Source organism: Catharus ustulatus, chromosome 1 (assembly GCF_009819885.2).
Source record: "Catharus ustulatus isolate bCatUst1 chromosome 1, bCatUst1.pri.v2, whole genome shotgun sequence".
Taxonomy (NCBI): Eukaryota; Metazoa; Chordata; class Aves; order Passeriformes; family Turdidae; genus Catharus; species Catharus ustulatus.
The window spans coordinates 150998740-151021343 of record NC_046221.1 but is presented as its reverse complement, the minus strand read 5'-3'; the positions used below and the strand labels follow the sequence as shown (position 1 = coordinate 151021343).

The 22604-nt window shown below is 44.7% G+C and overlaps 1 protein-coding gene across 7 annotated transcripts in view; it reads right to left on the bottom strand.

Moving 5' to 3' along the window:
- Window positions 1-5153: 5153 nt before the first annotated feature.
- The window catches only part of ZHX2 (zinc fingers and homeoboxes 2), a 72891-nt gene continuing 55440 nt past the window's right edge, over window positions 5154-22604 (bottom strand). For all 7 annotated transcript variants that reach the window (XM_033058519.1, XM_033058545.1, XM_033058571.1 and 4 more), the window contains 2 exons: window positions 11410-14096; window positions 5154-6438 (listed from right to left, as the gene is read on the bottom strand). In XM_033058519.1, the coding sequence (XP_032914410.1) occupies window positions 11414-13912 (2499 nt within the window). In that variant the 5' untranslated portion in view covers window positions 13913-14096 and the 3' untranslated portion in view covers window positions 5154-6438; window positions 11410-11413. The remainder of the gene's footprint in view (window positions 6439-11409; window positions 14097-22604) is intronic.

Genomic DNA, 22604 nt, shown 5'->3' with positions numbered 1-22604 from the left:
CTTGCCTTTCCATGACCTTCAGTGTTTGCTCTTTGTGTTAAAATTTCCATTCCCCCTCCCTATTCAAATGCTGGCATTAACAAGAAAAAAAAAAAAAAGATTAAAATTCCTTTTGTTTAAATCCCTAATAAGGGAGCCTTAGAGCAGATGCAGGGATAGGTCTTGGCTTGCACTCCTGGCTCTGGACTCTTCACCTGGGCTGTGCTGGCTCAAACCTCTGGACCATCACCCCAACACAAGTGCTCTTTGCCTGCTGTTTGCTCAGTTGTGCTTCAAGTATGGTGGTAGCTGAGTCTGGGCTGGAGGTTTGGAGCTGTGCTTCTCAACCTGAGGTATTTCTACTCACCCTCTGTACAATGGGGCTGACAGTGCCAAAACCTCTGGTGTCCTGTTTCTGTTGCAGATGCTTCAGTTGTGTCCCCTTGTTCTTAGCATGTGCAGTGACCATCTCCAAATGTGTCACAATTTATGAATAACTATATCAGTCAATCAGAATTAGTGCTGATTTAAATTCCAACCCCAGCACTGAGATGACAGGGACTGCTGGGGTTATGTGAGGATTCAAAAAGCAAAGTGTGTAAAATTTGAGCATTTAGGTACAGATACATGTTACATGCCACTGTGTGGCAAAATGCTTTTTTGTATTGAGGATTTGGTGTGGGTGGTTCAGGAAGGCCAAAGAGGCTGAATGGTTCCATGCTTCTTGGTCTGAGGAAATAACAATGCTCCCTAAACCATGAGGGGTTTAATTGCATGTGCTGATGTGTTTATAAAGCACCCCTTGGCAAGCTGTGACCTCCTGCTGTAACAGAAAAGGAAATTCCCTCTGTGTGGGAATAAAGCTGCAGCTGCAGCAATGGCCAGAAATGCTACCCAGGTTGTGGGGAGCACCTGGCACCCCCTGGGGTCCCCTGTGCTGGTTTGGGTTGTGGTAGAGTTCATTTTCTTTGCAACAGCTGGTTTGGGGTTATGTTTTAGATTTTTGCTTCATTGAGTTGAATATGGCAAGGTCCCTTCCAACTGAAACTACCCTATGATTCTGTAATATCCCAAACCATTGGTCATCCTCAGCAATAAAATCTGGGGAAGAAGGAAGAGTGGGATGTTTGAAATGATGGTGTTTGTTTTCCCAAGTCACTGTTAGGTGTGGTGGGGCCCTGCTTTCCTAGAGATGTCTGAACACCTGCCTGCCCATGGGATGTGGTTAATGAATTCTTTGTTTGCTTTGCTTGTGTGCATGGCTTTAGCTTTACCTATTAAACTGTCTTTTTCTCAACCCACGAGTTTTCCCACTTCTGCCCTCCCAGTTCTCTTCCCCATCCAGCAGAGGGGCAGAGAGTGAGCAGCTGTGCAGGGCAGAGGTGCCAGCTGGGGTTAAACCACACCACTGCCCAAAATGGATCTCTGGGAAAGGAAAATGGATGGAGGATGCTCAGGGAGAGACTGAAAGGTAGAAGGAATTAAGGCAGGAAGGTGAAAGCTTTGCCTGGAGAGTTGGGCTGAGGAAGACACATGTCCTGGTAGGATTGTGTGGGATGAGGGTCTCTGAGGATCCCCAGTCCCAGGCTGCTCATTTCTGTCCTTGTGCCTTTGCCCCTTGTAGAGACAAAGGCTTTGGGTGAAAGGCTTAGGAACGCCACTGAAACAGCAATGATTTGATACAAATATAAAATGAAGCTTCCTTGCTGGGAAGTCAAGACTAGGCAAAGCTGAATTTAGCTCTTGCCTTTATTCAGCAGTCTTATGAATACCTATGTACATCTGTTTCTCTGTCCATAAACTTGGGTTAATGCTATTATACCTTTAGCTGTCTTATAGATGTTTGTAAAATTAATTATTTTTTAGATTAAACACTAAATTTTACATAATATATTACACTGGGATGATCCAGGCTTTTAAGAAAGATTTTTAAAAAAGAGGAAGATGAGGGTGACTTTGTGTACTGAGAAAGCTACAAAGATGTCCCATTTGCTGTGCCTGAGCCAACTTGATGGATGTGTTAGGTACGTGTAAATTATGAGAATTTTAATACAACTGTAACTACCATTTTGGTCCATCAGTTTGAGGGAAATAAGAAAACCATAAGCGCTCCTGCTTTTGCTTGCTGTGCTCAAGGCGTGCTGTGTGATTTGCCCTGACAATTACCCGGTCACTCAGCTCTTACCTCTGTCCTAGCCAGAACTTGCAATAATCTGATTGGGATATGGTTCAACTGCATAACACCCAAGAAACCCTGCCTGGTGCTTCTTATGCTGCTTTTTCATTCCTTCACTGCATATCTCACATTCTCTTGCTTTCACTGAATGCATTCACTTTTCCTGCTGTATTATGAATATTTTCAGAGTTATGCTCAAGAGCCACAGGCCCCATTCATCCCTGCTTTCCATTAGTCTCTGACCAAATGAGTACAGAAGATTTCCTGCTCAGGTTTTCTTTTCACCCAGCAGAATCTAAAGAAGTTCCTTTCCATTGCTGGTGTGCTCTTTGCTAACAGGATGCCAAATGGACTTCCTACAATGTTGCCTTACGAGCTTCTGAAATTTATTCTTTTCCTCCTTCTGTAAACTGGTAAGATTTCAGGATGCATCTTTTTGCTATGTTAGAGTATCTGAGGGCTACATGAAGATGAAGACTGTTTAAGGGGTTAAATTTCTGTTGATGGCAAATATAATGCATAAATACTACCTATCTTGGTTGCCATCTTACCTCTGTGTGTATTTCTCTAGATTCTTAAGTTATCATCACATAATTATCATTATGCTCAAATTTCTTGTGTAACTCAGCACTTTCCTTCCAGTTTGTACTGGTCCACGTGGTGCTGGGACACTCCTTCCTAGAGTGATTCCTGCAACTGCTGAGTTTCACCCTGCAGGTGCAGGTTTCTTGCACCACTCACTGGCTGACTTTCAGAGTGACACATTAAATGAAATTCCCAAAGGTCAGAACGGGATATTTGAGGTTAGAAATGGTGCTACTGCAGAATTGTGATTGAAAAGTGAAGAGCATTTTTTTCTTTTTCTTCCTTAAAAGTAGTATTTGAGAAAACCAAACAATAATTTAGACTACAGTTTATTGTTGCTTAAGTTGCTGCCCCAAAAGTTCCCAAGGCTTAAGTGGGGCTTTGAGCCACCTGAGCTAAAGATGTCCCTGAGGAACGAGATGATCTTTAAAGGTTCCTTGTGATCCAAACCATTCTGTGATGCTCTTCTCTGTTGCCTGAGTGTTCTCTCACTATTCACATTTAAAAAGGCTTCTGACATGTCTAAATTGTGTGTTATTATGTACTTGGAGCTCCCAGTTCTCTAATATAAGTAAAGAGCTTCCCAGCATCTTGCGGACCAAGCAGAAGTAATGTGTGTATATAATGAAAATCCATTTTTTTTTCAGCAAAAATTAGACAAAATTTAAAACGTAGAAGCCACCTGATTCAAGTCTTTACTGACTTCCCAGTGATAGATTTTACTACAAGCCACATTTTAGTCTTTTACAAGTTTAAAAATCTGATTTATTTTTACTTTGTGTTTAACTAGATCTCTTCTGATTAGAAAACATTTAGATTAAAATGTATTGTGCGAGACACCAATCAACACCTGAGCCCCAGGGACTGCTGGTGCTGGGGACCCTGCCCAGGAAAGGCCATCCCAAGGCATCTCCTGGCTGCAGGACTTTGCCAGGACAGGCCCTGCTGGCCGTGGTGCCAGGCTCCAGGGATGGCTCCAGGGCTGTGGAGGAAACTCGGTGTCAGCAGCCTGTTTTCCCCGTGTGATGAAACCCCAAGGCCAGGGCCGTCCCCAGTGGCTGCTGTGCACAAACAATGTCCCGATTGTCCCCTGCGCTCGGACTCTCCCAGAAACGCAGTCACTGTGTCTGTATTAATTAAAAACAAAGCCAGCTTCCAGTGCCCAGCTCCTGAACCCATTCTGGCAGCCACACTGAAGCAGCCTCTGTGGGGACCTGGGTTGCTTTAAGCTCGGACTAAAGGGGGCCTGGGCTCAGCTTTCCTGGGCACTGAAGGTTTGGTGCCACACCAGGATCTGCCTGCACAAACCCCCCCAGTGCTGCCAGGCTGCCCACGCTGGCAAAGGCTGCGCCAGGCTCTGGCCCCTGTTTGCTGGGGGACAGCTTCAGCCTTACTGTGTGATGACAGACTGGGCCACTGCTATTGTTTTATTTGAATTGCAGAGATCTTAAAGCGCCTCAGTCCTGTGCCCTAATCCCCTGTATCTGGGATGCACAGATACAGAAAAACAGGTGGGTCTTGTTCTTCCTAAGCTCTCTAGGAGTTAAGCAAAGTAGGTCAGTGCTCCAAACACACAGATGTACAAGACACATCAGACAGGAGAGATGCAAACAGGAATATTAAGCCATCAAGTGGCTGTTAAAAACTTCATAGGGCAATTAAAGTATTACCACCCTTTCATGAAATCAAAGGAACCAGAAGTGGCAATTAGTCTCAGTTACAGCTTTGGAGTTCTGGACACACACCTTCAGATGCATTTTCTTTTTGGTCTCATCTGTACATCCATGACTGCACAGGCATCTGCCTCCACCCTCCTGCTGATCATCTGAGCTGTGTGTGATGGGACGTGTGTATGCTCCTTGTGTGGCAGCCTCAGCCCAGGGAGCAACTGCTGTCACTTCCCCACCTTTTGCTGTTGACTTGTGCCACACAAATGCAGCAAGCAATGTCCTGCCCCATCCAGTGACTCCTCTTCAGCAGACAACTTTATTGCAAGGGAACTCACTTGTTGCCACCCACTGCAAACTTCCCTCTACACTTACATGGTGTACTGATGATTAATAAAAATAACTATATATGAGTGAATCACAGGGGTGGTTTCATTCATTCATTCAGGTTGTGAATCTGCAATCAAAATAAAAGGTGTTCCCTGAAGACTCATTCCCAGGCACTCTGCATCCTTCTTGCAGGCAAGAAGCGACTGACATAGGGGAATAAACATCAGTATTCATGGAGTTCACTTTCACAGAGTTAGTATTTGCCAAGCTAAATACTGCAAAACCAGTAAAACCCTCATTGCACCTCTAAAGATATCAAGCTCTTGTGCACAAAGTTTGGGCTGAGGTTGGATGGGGATTTTTTTTTGGGTTTTATTTATTTATTTTAGAATAAAACAAAAGAGTTGAGAAAAAAGTTACCAAAAGTTTTAGCCTTTGTTTTATTGAATTACAACAAATGAGCAACAAGTTAGAAAAGTTGGATTTATTCAAACTCCCTAGCATCCTATTTGTGCAGCGTACTGAAAGGTGACAAGTTTTCCAACCCCAGCTCGTCAGAGGAATGCACTGGACAGCTCTTGCAGCCAGGCTCCTGCTCTCCCTCCATTCTCTCCTCACATGTGCACAGACAGACATCCCCACACAAATCCAAGTTAGCAATATTTCAAAAAAAGTGCACTCAGAAACCTAGGAGTGACCTAAAAATTTAGTGGCAAGGGTTAATAAGAAACTTCTGTGTGCGCTACAACATCTAAAGCTGGAGAGCAGACTGCTGGTTATGGTGTCCATCACTGCACCAGCCAAAGAAACACAAGTTAAGTTTGGATTATGAAGCATCTTGATTTCCTCATTCCAACCCTCCAGGGAGTTGTACTGCATGTTTAAACAAAAAGTGCTAAAAAAACCCCCCAAACCAATAATCAAAAAAGGCATTCTAGCCAAATCTTCAGAGACCCACAGCTGGGGCTGGCTGGTAAAAAGTGAAGTACAGGAGCTGGAGAAGACTTGCTTTGTAGGAGCATGGAAAAGCGGAGATTTAAATACTTTAATCAGTAGCAGGTGGCCATAGAACAAAACAAAGTCAAAACAACAAGAGAAATAAAAAGAAAAAAAAAAACAAACAAAAAAAACAAACCCCACTGCTCCAGAACATGTTTAACTGGTCTGAAATGTAAACTGGAGTGGGGATCTGGGCTCAGGTGTTGATCTGCACCAAGACAACTCCAAAATATTGCATCTCTTTCTTAAAACACTTCGGAAAAAAAAAAAAAAAATCTCCTTCCTCCACAAAAGACACTTCCCCTCCCCCCCAACCAACCCCAAAATTTATCAATTGCATTATATGCAAGAACAACTTGCACCTATTACAAAAATTAACAAAATTTTTATGTTGTACAAATCTGTTCCAGTAGAGGAAGAGGCTGGGCAGGAAAGTAGGTGGGAGAGAAACTAAGAGAAAACTATGTACAAGGACCCTTTCCTCTTTCTTTCTTCTCTTCTGTAATGCAGTAGTAGGACTCTGGCACTATCAACAATTCCATGATGATGCTCCATGAGAGTTTCTCACGGTGCCTCCACAAGCGCAGTCTGAGACTTGGAGTCACAACACACTCTCTCACCCAGGCAGGAAAATAGAGTTTTCTTCTATTTTCAGACAGCATTTCCCCTTCAACATCAGGACAGTGCAGCTGAGGAGTACCCCTGCAAAAATTATAACAGCAGCGTATTATTTTTTAAAGACACCATGAAGTGTTTGAGCTGTTAAGTATGAGATCTGGTTTACATCCCTGAACAGAAGATTTTGTGTGAACTGTACCCTGAGGCCTATCCTTATCACAGCCTCATGTGACAGGGTGCTGCACTTTTGCTGCATGTAACACCCAGCCAATAATGCCTGACAGACTTCTGACAGGGATGCACTGACCAGCCTTGGCTCAGGCAGAGTCTCACACTGAGTCAAAGATGATCTGCACACACGTTTAGGGCAACTATTTTGCAACCACAGGACAGGCAGTGCTAAAGCCAAGAAGACTTCAGGTCTTTCTTTTCCAGTAAATCCCCTCCTAATACACTTTGTTTCACACAATTTTAGAAAATAATACAAACTAAAAGACAATGAAAAAAGTTGGATGTGCCTGTGCTCTGCAGAGCAGCGTCCTGGTTCTGCTTTGACTCCTGTATCTACATAGAGGCTCCACACTTGGACCAGAGATTAAAAAATGACCCCTCAAAACCCGACCTTCAAACAGCCATTAATTCACACATATCCCAGTTCCCAGCAAAAAGCAAGGGCTCTATGACAGGGATTATGCTCAGTGTTTCCACACTGAGGTGTGAACTTGCAAGAAGTGCAAACATCCTCTTCACCCACCCTGCAGCAGTGCTCACTGAAACCTGAGCTAACTCAGTATTTCACACCTCTTATGGATGTCACTATCTGGTCTGTGATTTCCCACAAAAGCAGTGAGCTCTATCTGGCATCTGCAGTGCAGAAAACCACGCACTCAAACCCAGGAAAAGGCCATAGGCTTGCACCAACATCAAGGGGAAAAGTCCTCCCCCCAACCTTGAGACCTTTCCACACAGACCTGTTTGTCCTGACTCACTGGAAAATTTTAATTGCTGCATTGGGTCCCTCTGAAATCCTTCATTACATTAGAGCTTGGGTCTCTAATACACCTTACTCATTTCAGGGGAAAAAGCACTACTTCACCCTCAAATGTTTTAGGGTGACCTGAATTCTGCAAAAAACACTGATCAATCCCACGCTGAGTTACTTCAGGATGCTGACTTGAAGCCCAGCACCAGTAGCAGACACTACTCTGAGCTTTCTAAATGAAACCCTAAACCTAAAGAAAAGTAAGAACTTGGGCAGAAAAGTGAGAAACCCCAGTGATACTCACTTTTGGTGGTTTTGGACACTGAGGAATGCACTGGATCACAGCAGACAAGTGATCCCAGCTCCTGCAACAGTGCAGAAGGGGCTGCAGATGCCAAGAGGACCCAGACTACCTCTGATGCTCAGTATCATGCATTCAGCAGATGCAATAGATGACTGCCTTCAGGCTTTTTTTTTGCTACTGTGCAACCTTCACACACGGTTTGACTTTGGCAAATCTCCACAGAGCAGCAGTCACAGCCAGCAAGATCCAGAGTGTTCAGCTGCCTCCTTCCCACCATGAGCCATAGGCTTTGGTGCCTGCATCTTGCAGGGTTCATGCTTAAAAAAAGGAGGCCATGAAGTAACTCCAAAATATGACAGTTTACTCTGGAAAGGTGGTGATGGAGGAAAAATAATTCTGAGAAGGAAAAAAACGCTCTGATCTTCGGAAAACCCCCACAGGGAGACAACACTGAAGAAAGCCAGCAGAAGCTGCCAAACACTCTGCCCCACTCTGGTCCTGCTCTCCTCTCTGAGCTGTAGTTTGCTGTATTTAATTCAGAACCAGCTTCTGTTTGTCCAGTTTGCACAAAGGAGGACAAGGGACCCAATTCTGACCTGTGCTGCAGGAAGGCAGGAACCTCTCCAGTGATGGAAAGGGAGCCAAAGAAATCTCCTGACAGAGCAGTTGGGCCTCACTACAAGAGGGACACAAAGCTTCATGACAGTCTCAGGAACACTTTCAGAGATGGCTTTAGTGCACCCTACAGCAGCCACTCAACACCTGGAAGGCCCCTATGGGGACAGGTCTCCCAGCCTCACTGTTCCAGAAAGCTGACCTGACTCCATGAATAAATCCAATTTTGCCAAAAGCTTCAGATATGGATTAAGTAACAGAGCCTCTTCTTAGTCCTGGGATGGCATTGCAGAACCTGGCATGAATCCTGCTCTCACAGAGGCCCAGTCCCTTGTGAAATTCCCTCTAGCTGCAGCAGAATCTGCCAAACATGGATCAGTTCTGGAAAAACTCAGTTTAAGGCATAAGGTCTGTCTAGGGTATAACACAAACGTTCTCTAATAGTTCCAAAATCTCCTAAAGCTACATGCTGGAGAAGAGAGTGAGATGGCCTGGAAGAGCTGAGGTTTTACAAAAGCTGCACACAAATTCAGTCAAGATGGGTATGGAGGTCAATCACCAACAAACATTCATTTTAGACTATGTAGATCAAGCTGGCAAAACACCACCACCATGAAAATGAAAGGAGCATGCTTCTGCCTGGTGCCTGGTTCAGCAGTGAGAGACTCACACAGGAAGGGTGGCTGTGTGAGAGACAAGAGGAATCCTTGCCAGCTCTTCAGTCCACCTCTTACATGTGGCACCTGAGGAGCATGTCAGGAAAAATCAAGTTTTTATGACAACTGATAGAACCAAGCTCTCTGTCAGGTCATAAAAAAGTCCCTGCTTTTGAGTCATAGCCTGGTTGTCACTTAGGGTAACACCTTGCTGATTTAGCACCAAAGTTTTAGCTGAAAATTTTTAAGATTGGCTGCCCAATGAAAGCTTAGAAAAAGGAGCTGAGATTATTCTGTGAGTGCCATCAGTGTGGGTATAAAGATGCCAAATTTTGTGTCACAATGACCGTGGCAATGCCTCCATGTGTGCACTTGCATTTCTCAGCTGAGACTTACAAGCAGAATATAGGAAAACTAAAAAGACTTTTTAAAGTCCCCAGACCAGCACAGTGAAAAACTGGCAAGGAGCAGAGGACAAAATGGCCTCTGACCATCACTGCACACTCTCTGCAGCTGAAGTCCTGTGCATTTTACACACAACCAGAAAGCTCCTCATCAAAAGGATCACTCAGCAACAGTTTAAGTGAGATCAAAGTTCTTACAAAAATTCCTCTCTGGTAGCACCTCCAGAGCCCTGAAGCTTTATGGTGAACATCTTTACCAGAGCACAGAGGCAGGACACTGCACACAAGCACAGAAATGCAAGCACCAAACCTACACTGCTGGAAGGGAGCTGCTCCAGATCTTGGTTTCAAGTACAAGAGGTTTGTAAGAAACAGGGGTTTCAGGAAACTCCCCCTGCTCCTGCTTTCCTCCCCATCACCTGAGCCCCTGATCTGCTCCCTCTCCTAAGAATCAGTATTTGTAGCTGAAAGGGGAAATGTTCTGGAGAAAAATAATCCCACAAAGCATTTATTCATCACACACTTGACTTTAAAAAGCAGATCAGATCCTGGCTCTCCCTTCTTATGTGGCTGCACAACAGTGGCACCCCAGTGTGCCTCTGGCTGATGTTCCTACATCCTTCTTCCTTTAATCCCTGCCTTTGACACACAGGTAACACCTGTTCCTCACATCCCTAATTACCAACTTTTTCAATGATAATGCAGGACAGTGCCTTGCAATGTAGTCTGAATCTTCAGATATTTTGTTACAGAGATGCTGTCATAACATTCCTCAAGATTAGCTAACAGAATTCACAATTAAAAATAATACCACATCAGTGTTTTGTTTTCCAACACAGAGAATGTCCAGGAGACTCTTGGACAAGTATTGCAAATGGAGAAAGTGGAGTGCTAGCTAGCAGGGCTCACTACCAAAAAACTTCACCCCTGCAACAGGTAGTTCAATACAAGTACTGGTAGCTATAGTAAGTCTTAAATACAAGTGGAGGCACTTCTATCAGTCTTGGTTTTTTTATTTTTAAAATTTTTTTTAAAGAAACACTAAAGTATATTTTACTTATTTGATGCCAGAAAATTACCAATTTTCTCAAACAGGTGATCTCACTATGGTTTTTAATGTGGGATGCTGAACTTCCTGTAGATTAAGCTCTAAAGTTGTGGTTTAGGAAAGACAGATTCAGTCATGCTGAACACAAAATGTTACAGGCCCCAGTGAACTCAATTTCCCATACAAGAAATACTGACAGCGCTTGCTCCAGATTTACACCTGTGCAACTGTGATTAGGAACAGGTTTCAGCTCTCCAAATAACAAGTCCTTTCACATTGGGAAAGATCATATAAACCCCCCTGCTTAAAGCCAGGCCCTGCAGCTTGCTTTTAAATTCAAAATCCTGTGAAGAAGAGCTGCTAAACACCCACACAGCTTTAGTCTGGGGCATTTCCTAAGCCTCTAGTGAGAGCAAGCAGAACAAAGCAAGACTGGAGAGAGTTCTCACTTGCAAGAGGAAGAAAACACATTTGCATGAGCCACTTCAGTCCCCACTTTTTTTTTTTTTGCCTGCTTTTGCATAAAGAAGCATCTGTGTCCTAGGCCCTTCCCCCAGTGACCTTTTGTTTTCAACATGGCAGGATGCTGCAAAGGAAGGACCTGAGATGCAAAAACAGGCACAGCCTCTATTCAGTGATCTCTCAGCAAGGGGGATATTAGCAACCAGTGTTACTTACTATTTCCTCGTGTGGCTCAGCTAGGATGTTTTATGTAAAGTGCTGCAGAGGTTACAGAGGTTATTTAAAGACAGGAAGTTTTACAGTTTAATCACTTATTGCCAAAACAAAAAAAAAAAAAAAAAAAGAAAACCTCCCTTACCCAGGACTCCAGGACTTGACCCACAAGAAGACAAGAAACAAGGCAAATGGCACTAAACCCTCCTCTACCATGCAGTTGGCTTTAATTTACAAGCAGAATGGGTCTCCCTTTTGTTCAGGCATCCAGCAGGGACGGGCTCCAGGGATTTACTCTGAAGCAGGGCTACAGAATGCTGGAAGCACACTGACAAAGCAGGCTCAGGGAACCAGGGCACCCTCAGCATTACCTGTCTATACGTGGGAATTGTCTGCAGATATACTTTCAGAGTCCAAGTCTGGCAGCTCTGTGTGGGCCTCGGGGGCTGTGTGGCTCCAGCTGTCCGTACAGTCCGAGGCAGCATCGTCCTCGCCCACCGTCACCTCCACCCAGCTGACCTCGGCTGGCTCCTCGTTCTCCTCGCTGCCGTGCCCATCGTGGCTGTTGCACTCCAGCCTGTCCACACCCTCTGCTTGGTTCCCCAACAAAGAGTCTTTCAGTGGCTCACAGTCTCTTTTTGCTCTCACCACTGGTTTCCCCCCGTTCTCTTCATTCAGTTTTTTATGCTCCTGGTAATGCTGCCGCGACACCTCATTACCATTCTTTGGACTCTCCGTGTGTTTCGAGCTCTTTTTCTGGCTTTGCTTGTTATGACCATCACCAGCATACTGCTGCTGGTACTGGTCAATCCACTTAAGTGACCCTGTTCTTAATGAAGAGCGGTTTTCCTTGAACCAGCGAACTATTTCAGTTCTTGAGAGCCCAGTCTGAGATGCTAACTGGTCATACTCCTGCGGTGATGGCCACTGGGTCCTTGCAAATGTGCTTTTCAATAGATGAATTTGCTCTTGTGTTTTCTTCAGTGTGGTGGAGGACCCAGATAAAGCACCAGGGAGCTGAGCGCTGCTCAGAAGTTCTGCCTGGCTTATTGCACCATTGGGAGTTCCTTGATCCTTGTTTTTTCTGTATGATCCCATTGAGTCCAAGACAGCTTGCTCCATGCTGTCCCTTATCTTTCTCCGCTCAGAGAACCACGAATCTATCTCCCTCCTACTCAGCTTTGTTTCCACTCGAAGCCTGTCCAATTCTCCCTGGGTAGGAAAAGAGCATTTTAAGAAACTCTCCTCAAGGGCCCTAAGCTGCTCTTGAGTTTTCTCTTTGAATCTCTGGGGAGCAAAATCTGTGTATGGGTGAAATGAGCGGCCATGTCGACCAGCTGAAGGTGCTATTTGATCTTTCCCTAGAGCATCACCAGGAATTTGCACAATGCCCCTCTGACTTCTGTACCTGTGGTCACTGAACCACTTTTTGATCTCACTCCTGGAAAGACCTGTTGCCTCTATAAGCCGGTAGACTTCTGCATCATCAGGAAACTGGCTTGCCATGAAACTGGCCTTCAGCTCTGCTATCTGCTCCTTGGTCTTCTTCCGCTCGCTGGCCGGTGTCGCGGGAACAGCGGTCAGCTTGGCAGGAATCTCAGGCACCTGGACCACATGTGGACGCTTGGCCTCCGGGGCACTTGACGAGGTCTGTATTGTCCTCTTCTGCCCCTGGTTTGGGGCAACAGCCAGTGTAATTGGCGAACAGGAAACAGTTGAACCATTTGACACAGGAGTCAGAACCAGGCCAGTCTGGCCCAGTATCTGACAAGGTAGAGCTGTCTGGATGATGGGCTGTGGCATTTTGGCAGTTGCCAAAGGCGCTGGCAGGACGGTGATGGTCTGGGGAACTGCCTGGATAGTACCATTGAACATCTTCTTCCTCGCTTCCTCCACTTCTTCGGGAGACCAACTTATACCGTGCTTCAAACGCTGCGTAGCAAACCAGATTCGGATTTGTTCTTCTGGATGTTTTGATGCTGCTGTCAACCATGACAACTCTGCTTGTGTTGGGTAAGGAAACTTATTAAAGGAGTTGATCATGGTCGCGTTAGTGTCCAGGGCAGAGTTGTATTTGGTACTGTTCAGTGGGACTGGGACCTTGGGGACAAGATTGATATTTGGTGGCAGCTGTACAGAGGGCATAACGTGGGCCAGCACATCATGGAGAAGGTCTCCATTTATACAGGCAATAGCTTCAGTGGCTTCAGTAATGATGCGGGGGAGAGCCCCATCCACGTGGTTTTCCGTAACTCCCTCTTCTGGCTTTTTAGATCCCTTCTTGGTTTCCCCTTTAGGCTTTCCCAGTTTCATCACTGGCACTTTATTTGCACTGATTCCCCCATTAAGTGAATCGTCACACTCTGCATTTTCTAGCCCACTGCTTGTGACAGTGACATCGTTAGTGGTGGTCTCAATAGACTGCTCTAAAACAGTCTGATTATTGCGTTTAATTAATTTCAGTTTAAAGTTAGTCTCTCCCGGGTGGTATTTTGTGTTGTGGTCAGATAACGAGTCATATTTTTTGGTTGTGAAGTTGCATTCAGCACAGACATACAGGGGGTTGAGAATGACATTTGGATGCTGAGTGTCAACATGCTCTGTAAATTCATTTAAGTTCTGTGTTGAGTAAGGGCAGTACTTACACTCATAACCACCCTGGGGTTTCTTAGACTGATTTTCAGCTGGGGGCTTCGCCTCGACCACTTCGCAGTCTTTGACCAAGTTTTCTGAAGGCCAGTGTTTTTTTGAGTCCTGCTGTGATGCACCAGTGCCCTTGTCTTTAGGAGTCTCTACGCCCTCGGCACCCTCCTGCTCCACGACTTCAGAAGTTCGCACCATACAGGGAGTTGTGGACTTTCTCTTGCTGGCCATGGCAGCTGCTGGCAGTGTGCTGCTGTCCCAGGTGGTGGCTTCTTTTGACAGGGGGAGCAATCAGCTTGGCAGAGCCTGCAAACAGCCCTGAACTTCCCTGATTATTTGACTCTGTTTTGTTTAAAGAAATTCTGCCCTGGCTGTGACCATCAGCTCCACCGTAGACCTGTCAGCCGCATGACCCCTGTGAAACAAAGCACATGTTGTTAGGCACTGATCAATAAAACACAGATTTAGCAGAAAGCCACAGCTCAAGGTGTGGGCATTTGCAAGGTATGTGCATATTTTGGATATTGTCAAACTCTTCCCTCTCCCTGTCATCATTTTAAGAGCCAAAAATCTCCCCACAAAGAATAAAAGCAATGGGCAATTTGCAATGAAGTGCACCACAGGAAGAAAATGACTGGAACAAATAAGATGAAGAGACAGGGGATTTTAATTTCCACTAGACTCAAATGTGTTTAGTTAGGAAAATAAGATACTGCTATAAATACTGCATCTTTTTATAGAAGCTGCAATTCTATTAATTACTATTTTGAAGCCTGCAGATTTGAAATTGAGTGTGATTTATATTAAACTTAATTACTTCCCACTGTCACTTACCTTGTAAATACGTCTACTAAATGATTGTGGTTACTAATTATGGGTGATTTCTAAATAAAGCTATAGGATCTGCCTTGGTTGTAAAAGTAATGGTAGAAAGAAGAGTTAATTCAAATCAACACTTCCAAAGGTCTGTGTTTTGAGAAGAGGTGAGCTCAAAGAAACTCAGCAGGAAACTACAACAGATATGTGGAGGCCTATCAAATCTTTTCCAGAAGAGAAGTTTCCTTAAGACACCACTTTTCACTCAACACTGACAGAAATAGCCACCAAAGGCCACTGAAGCCCTCAGATACCTTTTAAACAGGGTCCCTTTCTGTAACCCCACTGATAAAGTCCCAACTTATGCATGTCACTCCCTACAGAATTAAAAAAAGCCAAACCATTTTAAAGCTTTATTTTTATACTGAAACACTTCTGAAAGTGCAAGAATTCTGTAAAATATATTTTTTTAAGAATCTGAGTTGTTTTGAGACAAACATCAGTTAGAACAAGCACAAAGAAAAATTACACCAGCTTTTTAAGGATGTACCTGCACTCACCAGGACTGGAGGGAGGGAAAAAGAGGAATTTAGTTGTCAAAAGAGTTTCATTAATCAAAAAAAAAAAAAAAAAAAAAGGGAAGGGACTTTTTTTTCCTCTATTTGACAAGATGCTTTTTAAAATTTCTTTTTAAAATTTATCACTTGTTCCAATTTGCTATTCTTCCTGATCAGATAGTCTCTAGTTTCATAATACTTCTATTGTCTTGACAGAAAACTCAGATTTAACAATCACAAAGTTCTTGGAATTGAGTGGGACATGCACTGGTGGTTACAAACTGGAGCAGGACAGAAAGTGAAGATTTGCAGAGTGGGTCAGGCCTGCACTGAATTCTGCAGAAATGTTCTAAATGGAGAATTTGAACTAGAGGTGCAATGGAAGATACCCCTACCCATTGCAGGGGGGGCAGACTGGATGATTTTTAAAGATCATTTCCAATCCAAACAGTGATCTCACATCTAACCAAGTGCACCTTTGCTTATTGTAAAGATCATAAATGATAAGTTGCATCCAGAACAAAGGACATGAAGATCTAACAAAATAAAATATCACTGCAGCCACATCTGGACACATCCAACATCAGCAGACACTTCATAACCCCCGAGTGCTGCCCCTGTGTCTGCTCCTCTCTCGGTTGTGTTTGCAGCTGAGGAATACTCTGCAGTCTCCAGAGCATAGTGCTGCTGCTCTGCCCATCACAGGTCACATACACATGGAAACTCAAAATGATGTAATGCCAGAGGAAGCAGCTCCAGCTGGGGATAAGAGCTGGGATGGCAGCCTCCAGCTCCACGCACTCAAAACCCAGCATGAAGCAATTCCCCACACACAAAACACTCCATGTGCAAACCCACCACACAGCACCTTCACAGATAAGGCTCTTGGTGAAACTCAAGCTGTGAAACACCAAACACACCACGGAGAAGATCCCATGCAGACACTATTTACTATGGTGCAGATGCCTCTGCATAACTGCACAGTGCTCTGTGTTCACAGCCACTGCCACCCCTGCACCTCCCAGCCCTGGCACAGCCCAGGCAAGCTCCTGCACACTTTGTGAAGCTCAGAGCATCTGGCTGACTGTCAAGGGTGCAAATAAGCTCCAGGTGCTTCCCTGGGAAACAGAGCATATGTGCTGAGCTCTGTGAAACAGGGATGGGGCTGCCCCCAGGCTTATGGCTCTGCCTTGGTCAAGATGACCCTGTGCTAGTTCCCCCTAACCAAAGACCACCAGTGTTGTCACCACCATTCCACAAAGCATTCGCCTCCAAGTCAACATTTCCTTTTCTGTTTCCTTTTTTTTTCCTTCTGCCTTTTAATGATAAACAAACAGAAGAAAGTGAAAGCAGTCATGCCTGGTTTTCTGTACATTTGTGCTGACTGTTAAATGTGATCACACAATGTTCTCCATAATTTCCACATATGCCTTCAAAATTCCCCTTCTACTTCACCTCACAATTGTCCTTCCACAGGTATTTTGGCTGTGATCTGTGACTTGCTGTGTCCCACTGTGGGTGGGATCCAAAGCTAGAGACAAACACACAACTGTCCCAACGCCCATCTTCCTGATCACCCATTTTCAACCCTGCTTGCAGAAAATCAATTAGCTTAGAAGCTTCTTCTCTTATACCAAATTTGGCTGAAACAGGGCCAGAATGGGTTCTGTAAGCCCAGCTGGTGCTGGAAGAAGGGTGAAGGTGATGAGGTCATCTCACTTTCCCAGTAGATCCCACAACATTTGTGATACTGACTTTCCTAGATGAGGGAAGAGGGGTGCAAGGCAGTGTCCTGGGCCAGGGTAGTGAGTGTCAGTGTCCCTGAGCCACAGCTCCTGGGATGCTCTTCTGAGTCCTGCTCTCCCTCCCAGGCCACAGCTGCACCTAATGGTCTGCTCCTGTTCTAATGCATGACCTCGTGCAAAATTCATGTGGCAACATCAGCAAAAGCAAGAAAATTCAAAGGACATCAAAGACAGAGCAAGGCTTATTTATATTTCACTGAACTTTCCCCCCACCTCCACAGGAAGAAAAAGCTAGGAACATAAAGGAATATGATGGAAGAGAAAGAGTGGAGAAGGAGAAACATCTAGGTTACAGCTTTGAATCAATCAAAGGTTTCTTAAAAGTCAGACTAAATGTTTTGAATTCCCCAGTCTCTGGAAGCTCAGCAAGCTCTCTGATATACCACGCTCCCAACTCTTATGAGGACAGGAGGACTGGCCTCAAACAAGGCTCCTCCAATACAGAGGAAGATAAACATATCAAACATAGATATCTAAGTGTGTGGAAAGATGAAAAATCCTGCCTGCTACAGTTTTTCTAGAAAATTGTACAGATTATTGCTTCTCTTCCTTTCCACAGAGTGGTTGTCTGCATGTCTAATTGTTGGTTTTCCAACCCTACATTTAGTAGAGTTGTAGTTTTTTCCTGCCACATGAGAATCATGATTCACCACAGAATTTGCACAAGTCAAATGCTTCTTTTAGAGGTCAATGAAAGAAAAAAAAGACTTAGTCTAAGATGTGTAGTCTTGGGCACTCATAACTAGCTCCAGACTGTCTTTGTCCCTTCGACCCACACCCTGGACAATAGGGAAGCTCAACTCTTACTTGAGCAAGGAGAGCTTACTGGCATCTCCCAGCAGTAGCTTCTCCAGGACCTCAGTAAGGATGTCATTTGAGGTAAAGAGGTAAAAAGCAACAGAAAGTTCCAAAGGAGGACTGGACTCCCCCATCCCCTCCAAACACATCCTTGAGAGGTGCATCATGTACATTTGCAGGGACTGCCACAGCTCACCCCGGAATATCAGAGAAAGCATCAAGAGCATCTCACAGCTTGCAAACGTGAGCCACTTGCCAGAAGATCAAAACCCCAGCAGACAGCTTTAAATATGTGGTGTTACTCCTGACAAAACTGATAAATGGTGCCACTTCAGCTGCCCCAAGGCAATGCCACATCCTGATGGGAACCTGAACTCTACTTTATCACCTGAGCCCTGTCCACAGCACATACATTTCTAAAAGGGGCAAAATCCATTTCTGATACTCAGTGTGGGGCTGCACCATGGTCCCTAAAGCTGGCCCTGTTCTCCTTGTATTTTGTTATAAGGACTGTGGACAAATAACCTGGTTTTTTGGTTGCTACCATTGTGGAGTGCCCACAGGAGTGAGGTGCAGGGGTGCAGTCAGCAGTTGCTTTGTGAGCTCACTGTGTATTCACTGGGCACGGGGAGGGCAGACAGCCCTCATCCCTCCAGCTCACCTGCCAACATCTCTTGCTTGTCTGCCCATACTGCAGGGGGTTGGGAAAAAAAAAAAAACACCTCTCATTTTTTGAATTTCCTTTTTAAATGAGCAAATACACAAAGCTGCAAAAGGCAACCAGGTGAAAAATAAAAGTGCTTGGCTCCAAGCAGAATCTGTCATTGTGAAGGAGGTTTAAACCAAACCACAGAGAACTTGTCTGCAGGAACAAAAACTTTCCATTTGTTTTGCTTCAGCAAAGCCACCCAGGACAAGACCACACAAGTCAGAAGCAATGCCTTCTTTTAAACTTAATCTCCCCAAAAGTGTGTCACAGCACTTATGAGTGAGGCCCAACTTGTCTTCATTTAATTCCTGAAATTTGTTTAAATAATGAAATGATCCAGCCACAGTCCTCTGATCAATCAAACCCCTGTTAAAACAGCTACAGAGCATCTAACAAGAGAATGAAGTGGGACCTTGATGGCAACTCTGTACATGACTGAGGAAATGCCAGATTTCCTATCTGGTCACCTGGCCCCAGACTGGGGAAACTGCAGAGAATCACACAGGAAAAATAATTCATGTTTTTAGGCCTGGCTGGCACTAGAAAACACTGGCCTGTGCAGCAATGCCACCTTCTATCAGCTTAAGGTAACTGTACAGTTCAAGCTAAGGGACTATAAAAATAAATCCAAAAGGTTTCTCTTGCTGAATACTGAAATCTTTTCACTCTCTCCAATTTTTACCTTCTGCACATAGCTGAATTTTACACCCTACTTCCACCACAACAAAAGGCAAATATTTAGGTAGAAACTGAACTCCTTTTCTGCACTGCTGTTCCCACAGGCTCCTCCAAAGTGGTGGCAGAGCAGGAATTTTCCATGACACCTGGACACAGCTCAGTTGCACAAAACATCATTCAAAACCCTGTGAGCTGTGTCTGGGGAAGTGGTAGGGCAGGGGGGAGACAGTGAGGGATGCTGCTTGTTTTCCCTCATACTCCAAAACAGGACTGAGTGTGGAAAAGGTCTAAAGACAACCAGATTTGAAGGTATGTCTAAATAAAAAGCATAGAAAACTTTAATTTTAGCAGAAAGCAAAAAGCACATCAGGAATATCTCTGCTTTGTGCTGCATCTTGCTTTCAGCCAAGGGCTGGAGTAAAGTAAACAGAGGTTGAAAGAGCTTGAACCTCCCAGGCAGTGCAAATGGATCTTTACTTTTCACAGATAAACCTTACTTTTAAAATAAACAAACAGAAAAAAACCCAAACACTTTATGGACACTTGTGTAATTTGCCAGTAAAATATTTCTTTATTTTTTCCATCTTGCTGCATTGTTTGCTCTGCCCTGTGCTGGCAGAGAGTTCCCAGCACCTGGCCTCATTTGAAAATGAACAGTGGGAAAACCACCAGCATGAGGATAACTGCAAATAAGCACACAAATATATAGCAGTGCTCATTTGCAAGGGCTGGCTGATATTTGAAGAGGGTGGAAACATTTTATTGCTTTGCTGCTTAGGAGCTCAGTCTCCACAAACAGCATCCTCTGCTACACAGGACAAGCAACAGCAAATTACACCCTTGTAATTCAACACCCACACCCCCTGTCTGAGCATGGCATTTAATACCACAAAGGTAGGAACTCCTCCTTACAGCTTTCCCACACCCCTTCCCCAGCTTGGGGACACAGCACAGAGCTCACCAGCAAGGACTTGTTGGGCACAAATTGTCCAGTCCCTGGGTGCCTTTGGAATACCATCCCACTTTGTCTCCCGTACATGGATCTCAGCAAACCTCACCACAGATGCCTTGCTCTGCCCTTGGACACCAGCCAGGCCCTGCAAACACCACCTTGCAAATGCTGCAGGTTGCTTTTAAAGCAGACACCACCTTTTTCCTGAGCTGAACATTTTGCCACCCCTTCCAGGACATGTGGCTATCACTCCACAATGGACCTCAGTGACTCTGCTCATTCCTGGGTATCTTCAGCCTCTCCTCTCATAACCTTCCAAGCCTGTGGCTCCCTGACTTCCCCAGGATGCAAATGCTGTGTCCCTCTGAGCGTGCTGGATTTTAACCCTCAACTCCAGCCTGTGTGGCTGCCCAGAAGTCATCCCAAGTCCAGAGCAGAGCAGAAACTGATATTACCTGACAGCATCATAAACCCCCCTTGACCATGTACTCTTTGCCCACAAAGGCTGCAGCAATGCAAACAAGCAGCACAGGGCAGAGCTGCCATCCTGTTCCCCACCAGATGCTGAACTCACACTCATTAAAGTTGTAACGTTTTTCTCCTACAAATACAAGGATGAGAGGGGAGATACACATTTCACAGAGCAAAAAGTGCCTAAGGTGATGTGCTTCCTTCCTTACAACTGTTTTCAGCATGCAGCTGCTACAGTAATATCAAAAAGCACATCAGCTAGCACAGCAGAAAACATGCTGTTGCTCTCCTCTGTGATAAAACACTTAAAAACATTGCTTAATTACATACTGAAGAAAAAGTGGAAGCAAACCAGGGCAAATAATTCCTGCGTGATAGATTGGGACTGCAACAATTTACAAAAAACCAAAAAAAACCAAAACAAAAACCCACACAGAAAGAAAGGCAGGTTTTGTGAACTAGGGCAGAGCTTTTAAAACAGCATTTAAGTGAGACCAGCACAGAGCTCCAACACCTCTGCAGTTTTTTGTAAGCTGAATAAATTCCAATTAAAGGGGTGGTATACAGATTGTTATAGCAATATTTTTTGCAGACGTGAAAAAATAAAATTGAAAGTTTGCATATGTTGGTGTAGACATTTCTAATTATAAGAAAATTCCCACACAGATGCCTATAACAGGATGCTGAGACCATGAATATTTTTCCACAGGAAAGCAGCAATTGATAATTTTTTTTTTCTTGTAAGGATCAGAAGCTCACACCTTTCAAAGGTGATCAGCAAACCAAACTGCCTGTGGGACTCCTGACTTCCCCAGCAACACATCCTGTGAAACTGGATGTCAACACATGGATGGGGGCAGAAACAAACCCACATCCCACCTCTGCCCTACACCCCCCTACAGCAGAGTCAGCAAGAGACTCTGCAAAACAAAGATAAAACAAGAATCAGAAGTTTTGGTGGGCTGAGGGTAGAATGAAGGAGATTTTAAAAGGCACCAACAGCTGTAGAAAATCCTGGAGAACTGTGTGATGAAATTAGTCACTTGAAATCTGCCTCTTAATATTAACAGCTCAGCTGTGATGTGACCACTGTGAAGAGATAGAAAAACTTACTCTGAAAAATACAGGTATATTTTGAGAAAAAAAAAAAACAACCCTTTGTAGGCTTGATCAGAATAGGCTGTGTGGCAGCACCATGCAATAGGCTTATTTCAGAGTACACTGCTAACAGGCTGCTCTTTTGAACCAAAGTGTTCTCATTCAAGCTGCTGCTAAGCCAAAGATGTGGGGAAAATGGTGGTATGAACACAAGAGGCCAACCCCTTCCCAGAAAAGCGGAAGTTGAACGTTGCGTGCTGTGAATTTTCTATTCTAAGTACCAACCTGCAATCACTGGCTTGTACTTTTTTTCCCCCTTTTTTTAAATGCAGGCTTAATTCAGTTGCTAAAAACTGGATTAGGCCTGACTAGCTTTTTTGCTTTCTGAAAAAATGTACTCATGGTTAGAAACTGCACTTTTCAAACTGATTCATGCCCTGAAAAAGTACTTGTATTATAGCAACAGTCCCTTATTCCACCTATGACAGTGGCCTTAGGGAAGGCAGGAGTTTGTCTTTCTCCAGGAGGAACAGCACTGGAGTGCCAAGGTGGGGACAAATCCAGGTTTCCCTGCTTCCCAGACACTGCTTTCTCCTCCAGAAAAAGGGCTGGCAACCCACAGCTTGCACACAAAATGGGACATGTGGGTAACTGTGATCCCTGCAGCTCCCACTGGTTTGTGCAGTTGGTGCAGTCTGGGAAAAGCTTTTTTTCTTTGCAGTGTGCGCTTCTGCACGTGCATCACGTCCTGCAGAAATGTGATTTGGCTGGTGCCCTGCTCCGGAGCCACAGATGCTCCAGGACACAAAAGGACCCCAAATCCCAGTGGCACCTGACTGTGCACTCAAAATCCAGAAGGTGAGAGTGGATGCCCTCCTTTGGGAAGCAGGAATACAAACTGAGCTCCTCTGAGCAAGGTGATGCACGAGTAACCCACGCAAGGTACAGTCAGACACATCAATAAGTGTTCTCAACACTCACAGAGGGGCTGATCCTCTGCCCAACACTCTCCACTGGTGGCTTCCAGGGGCAGCAAGCT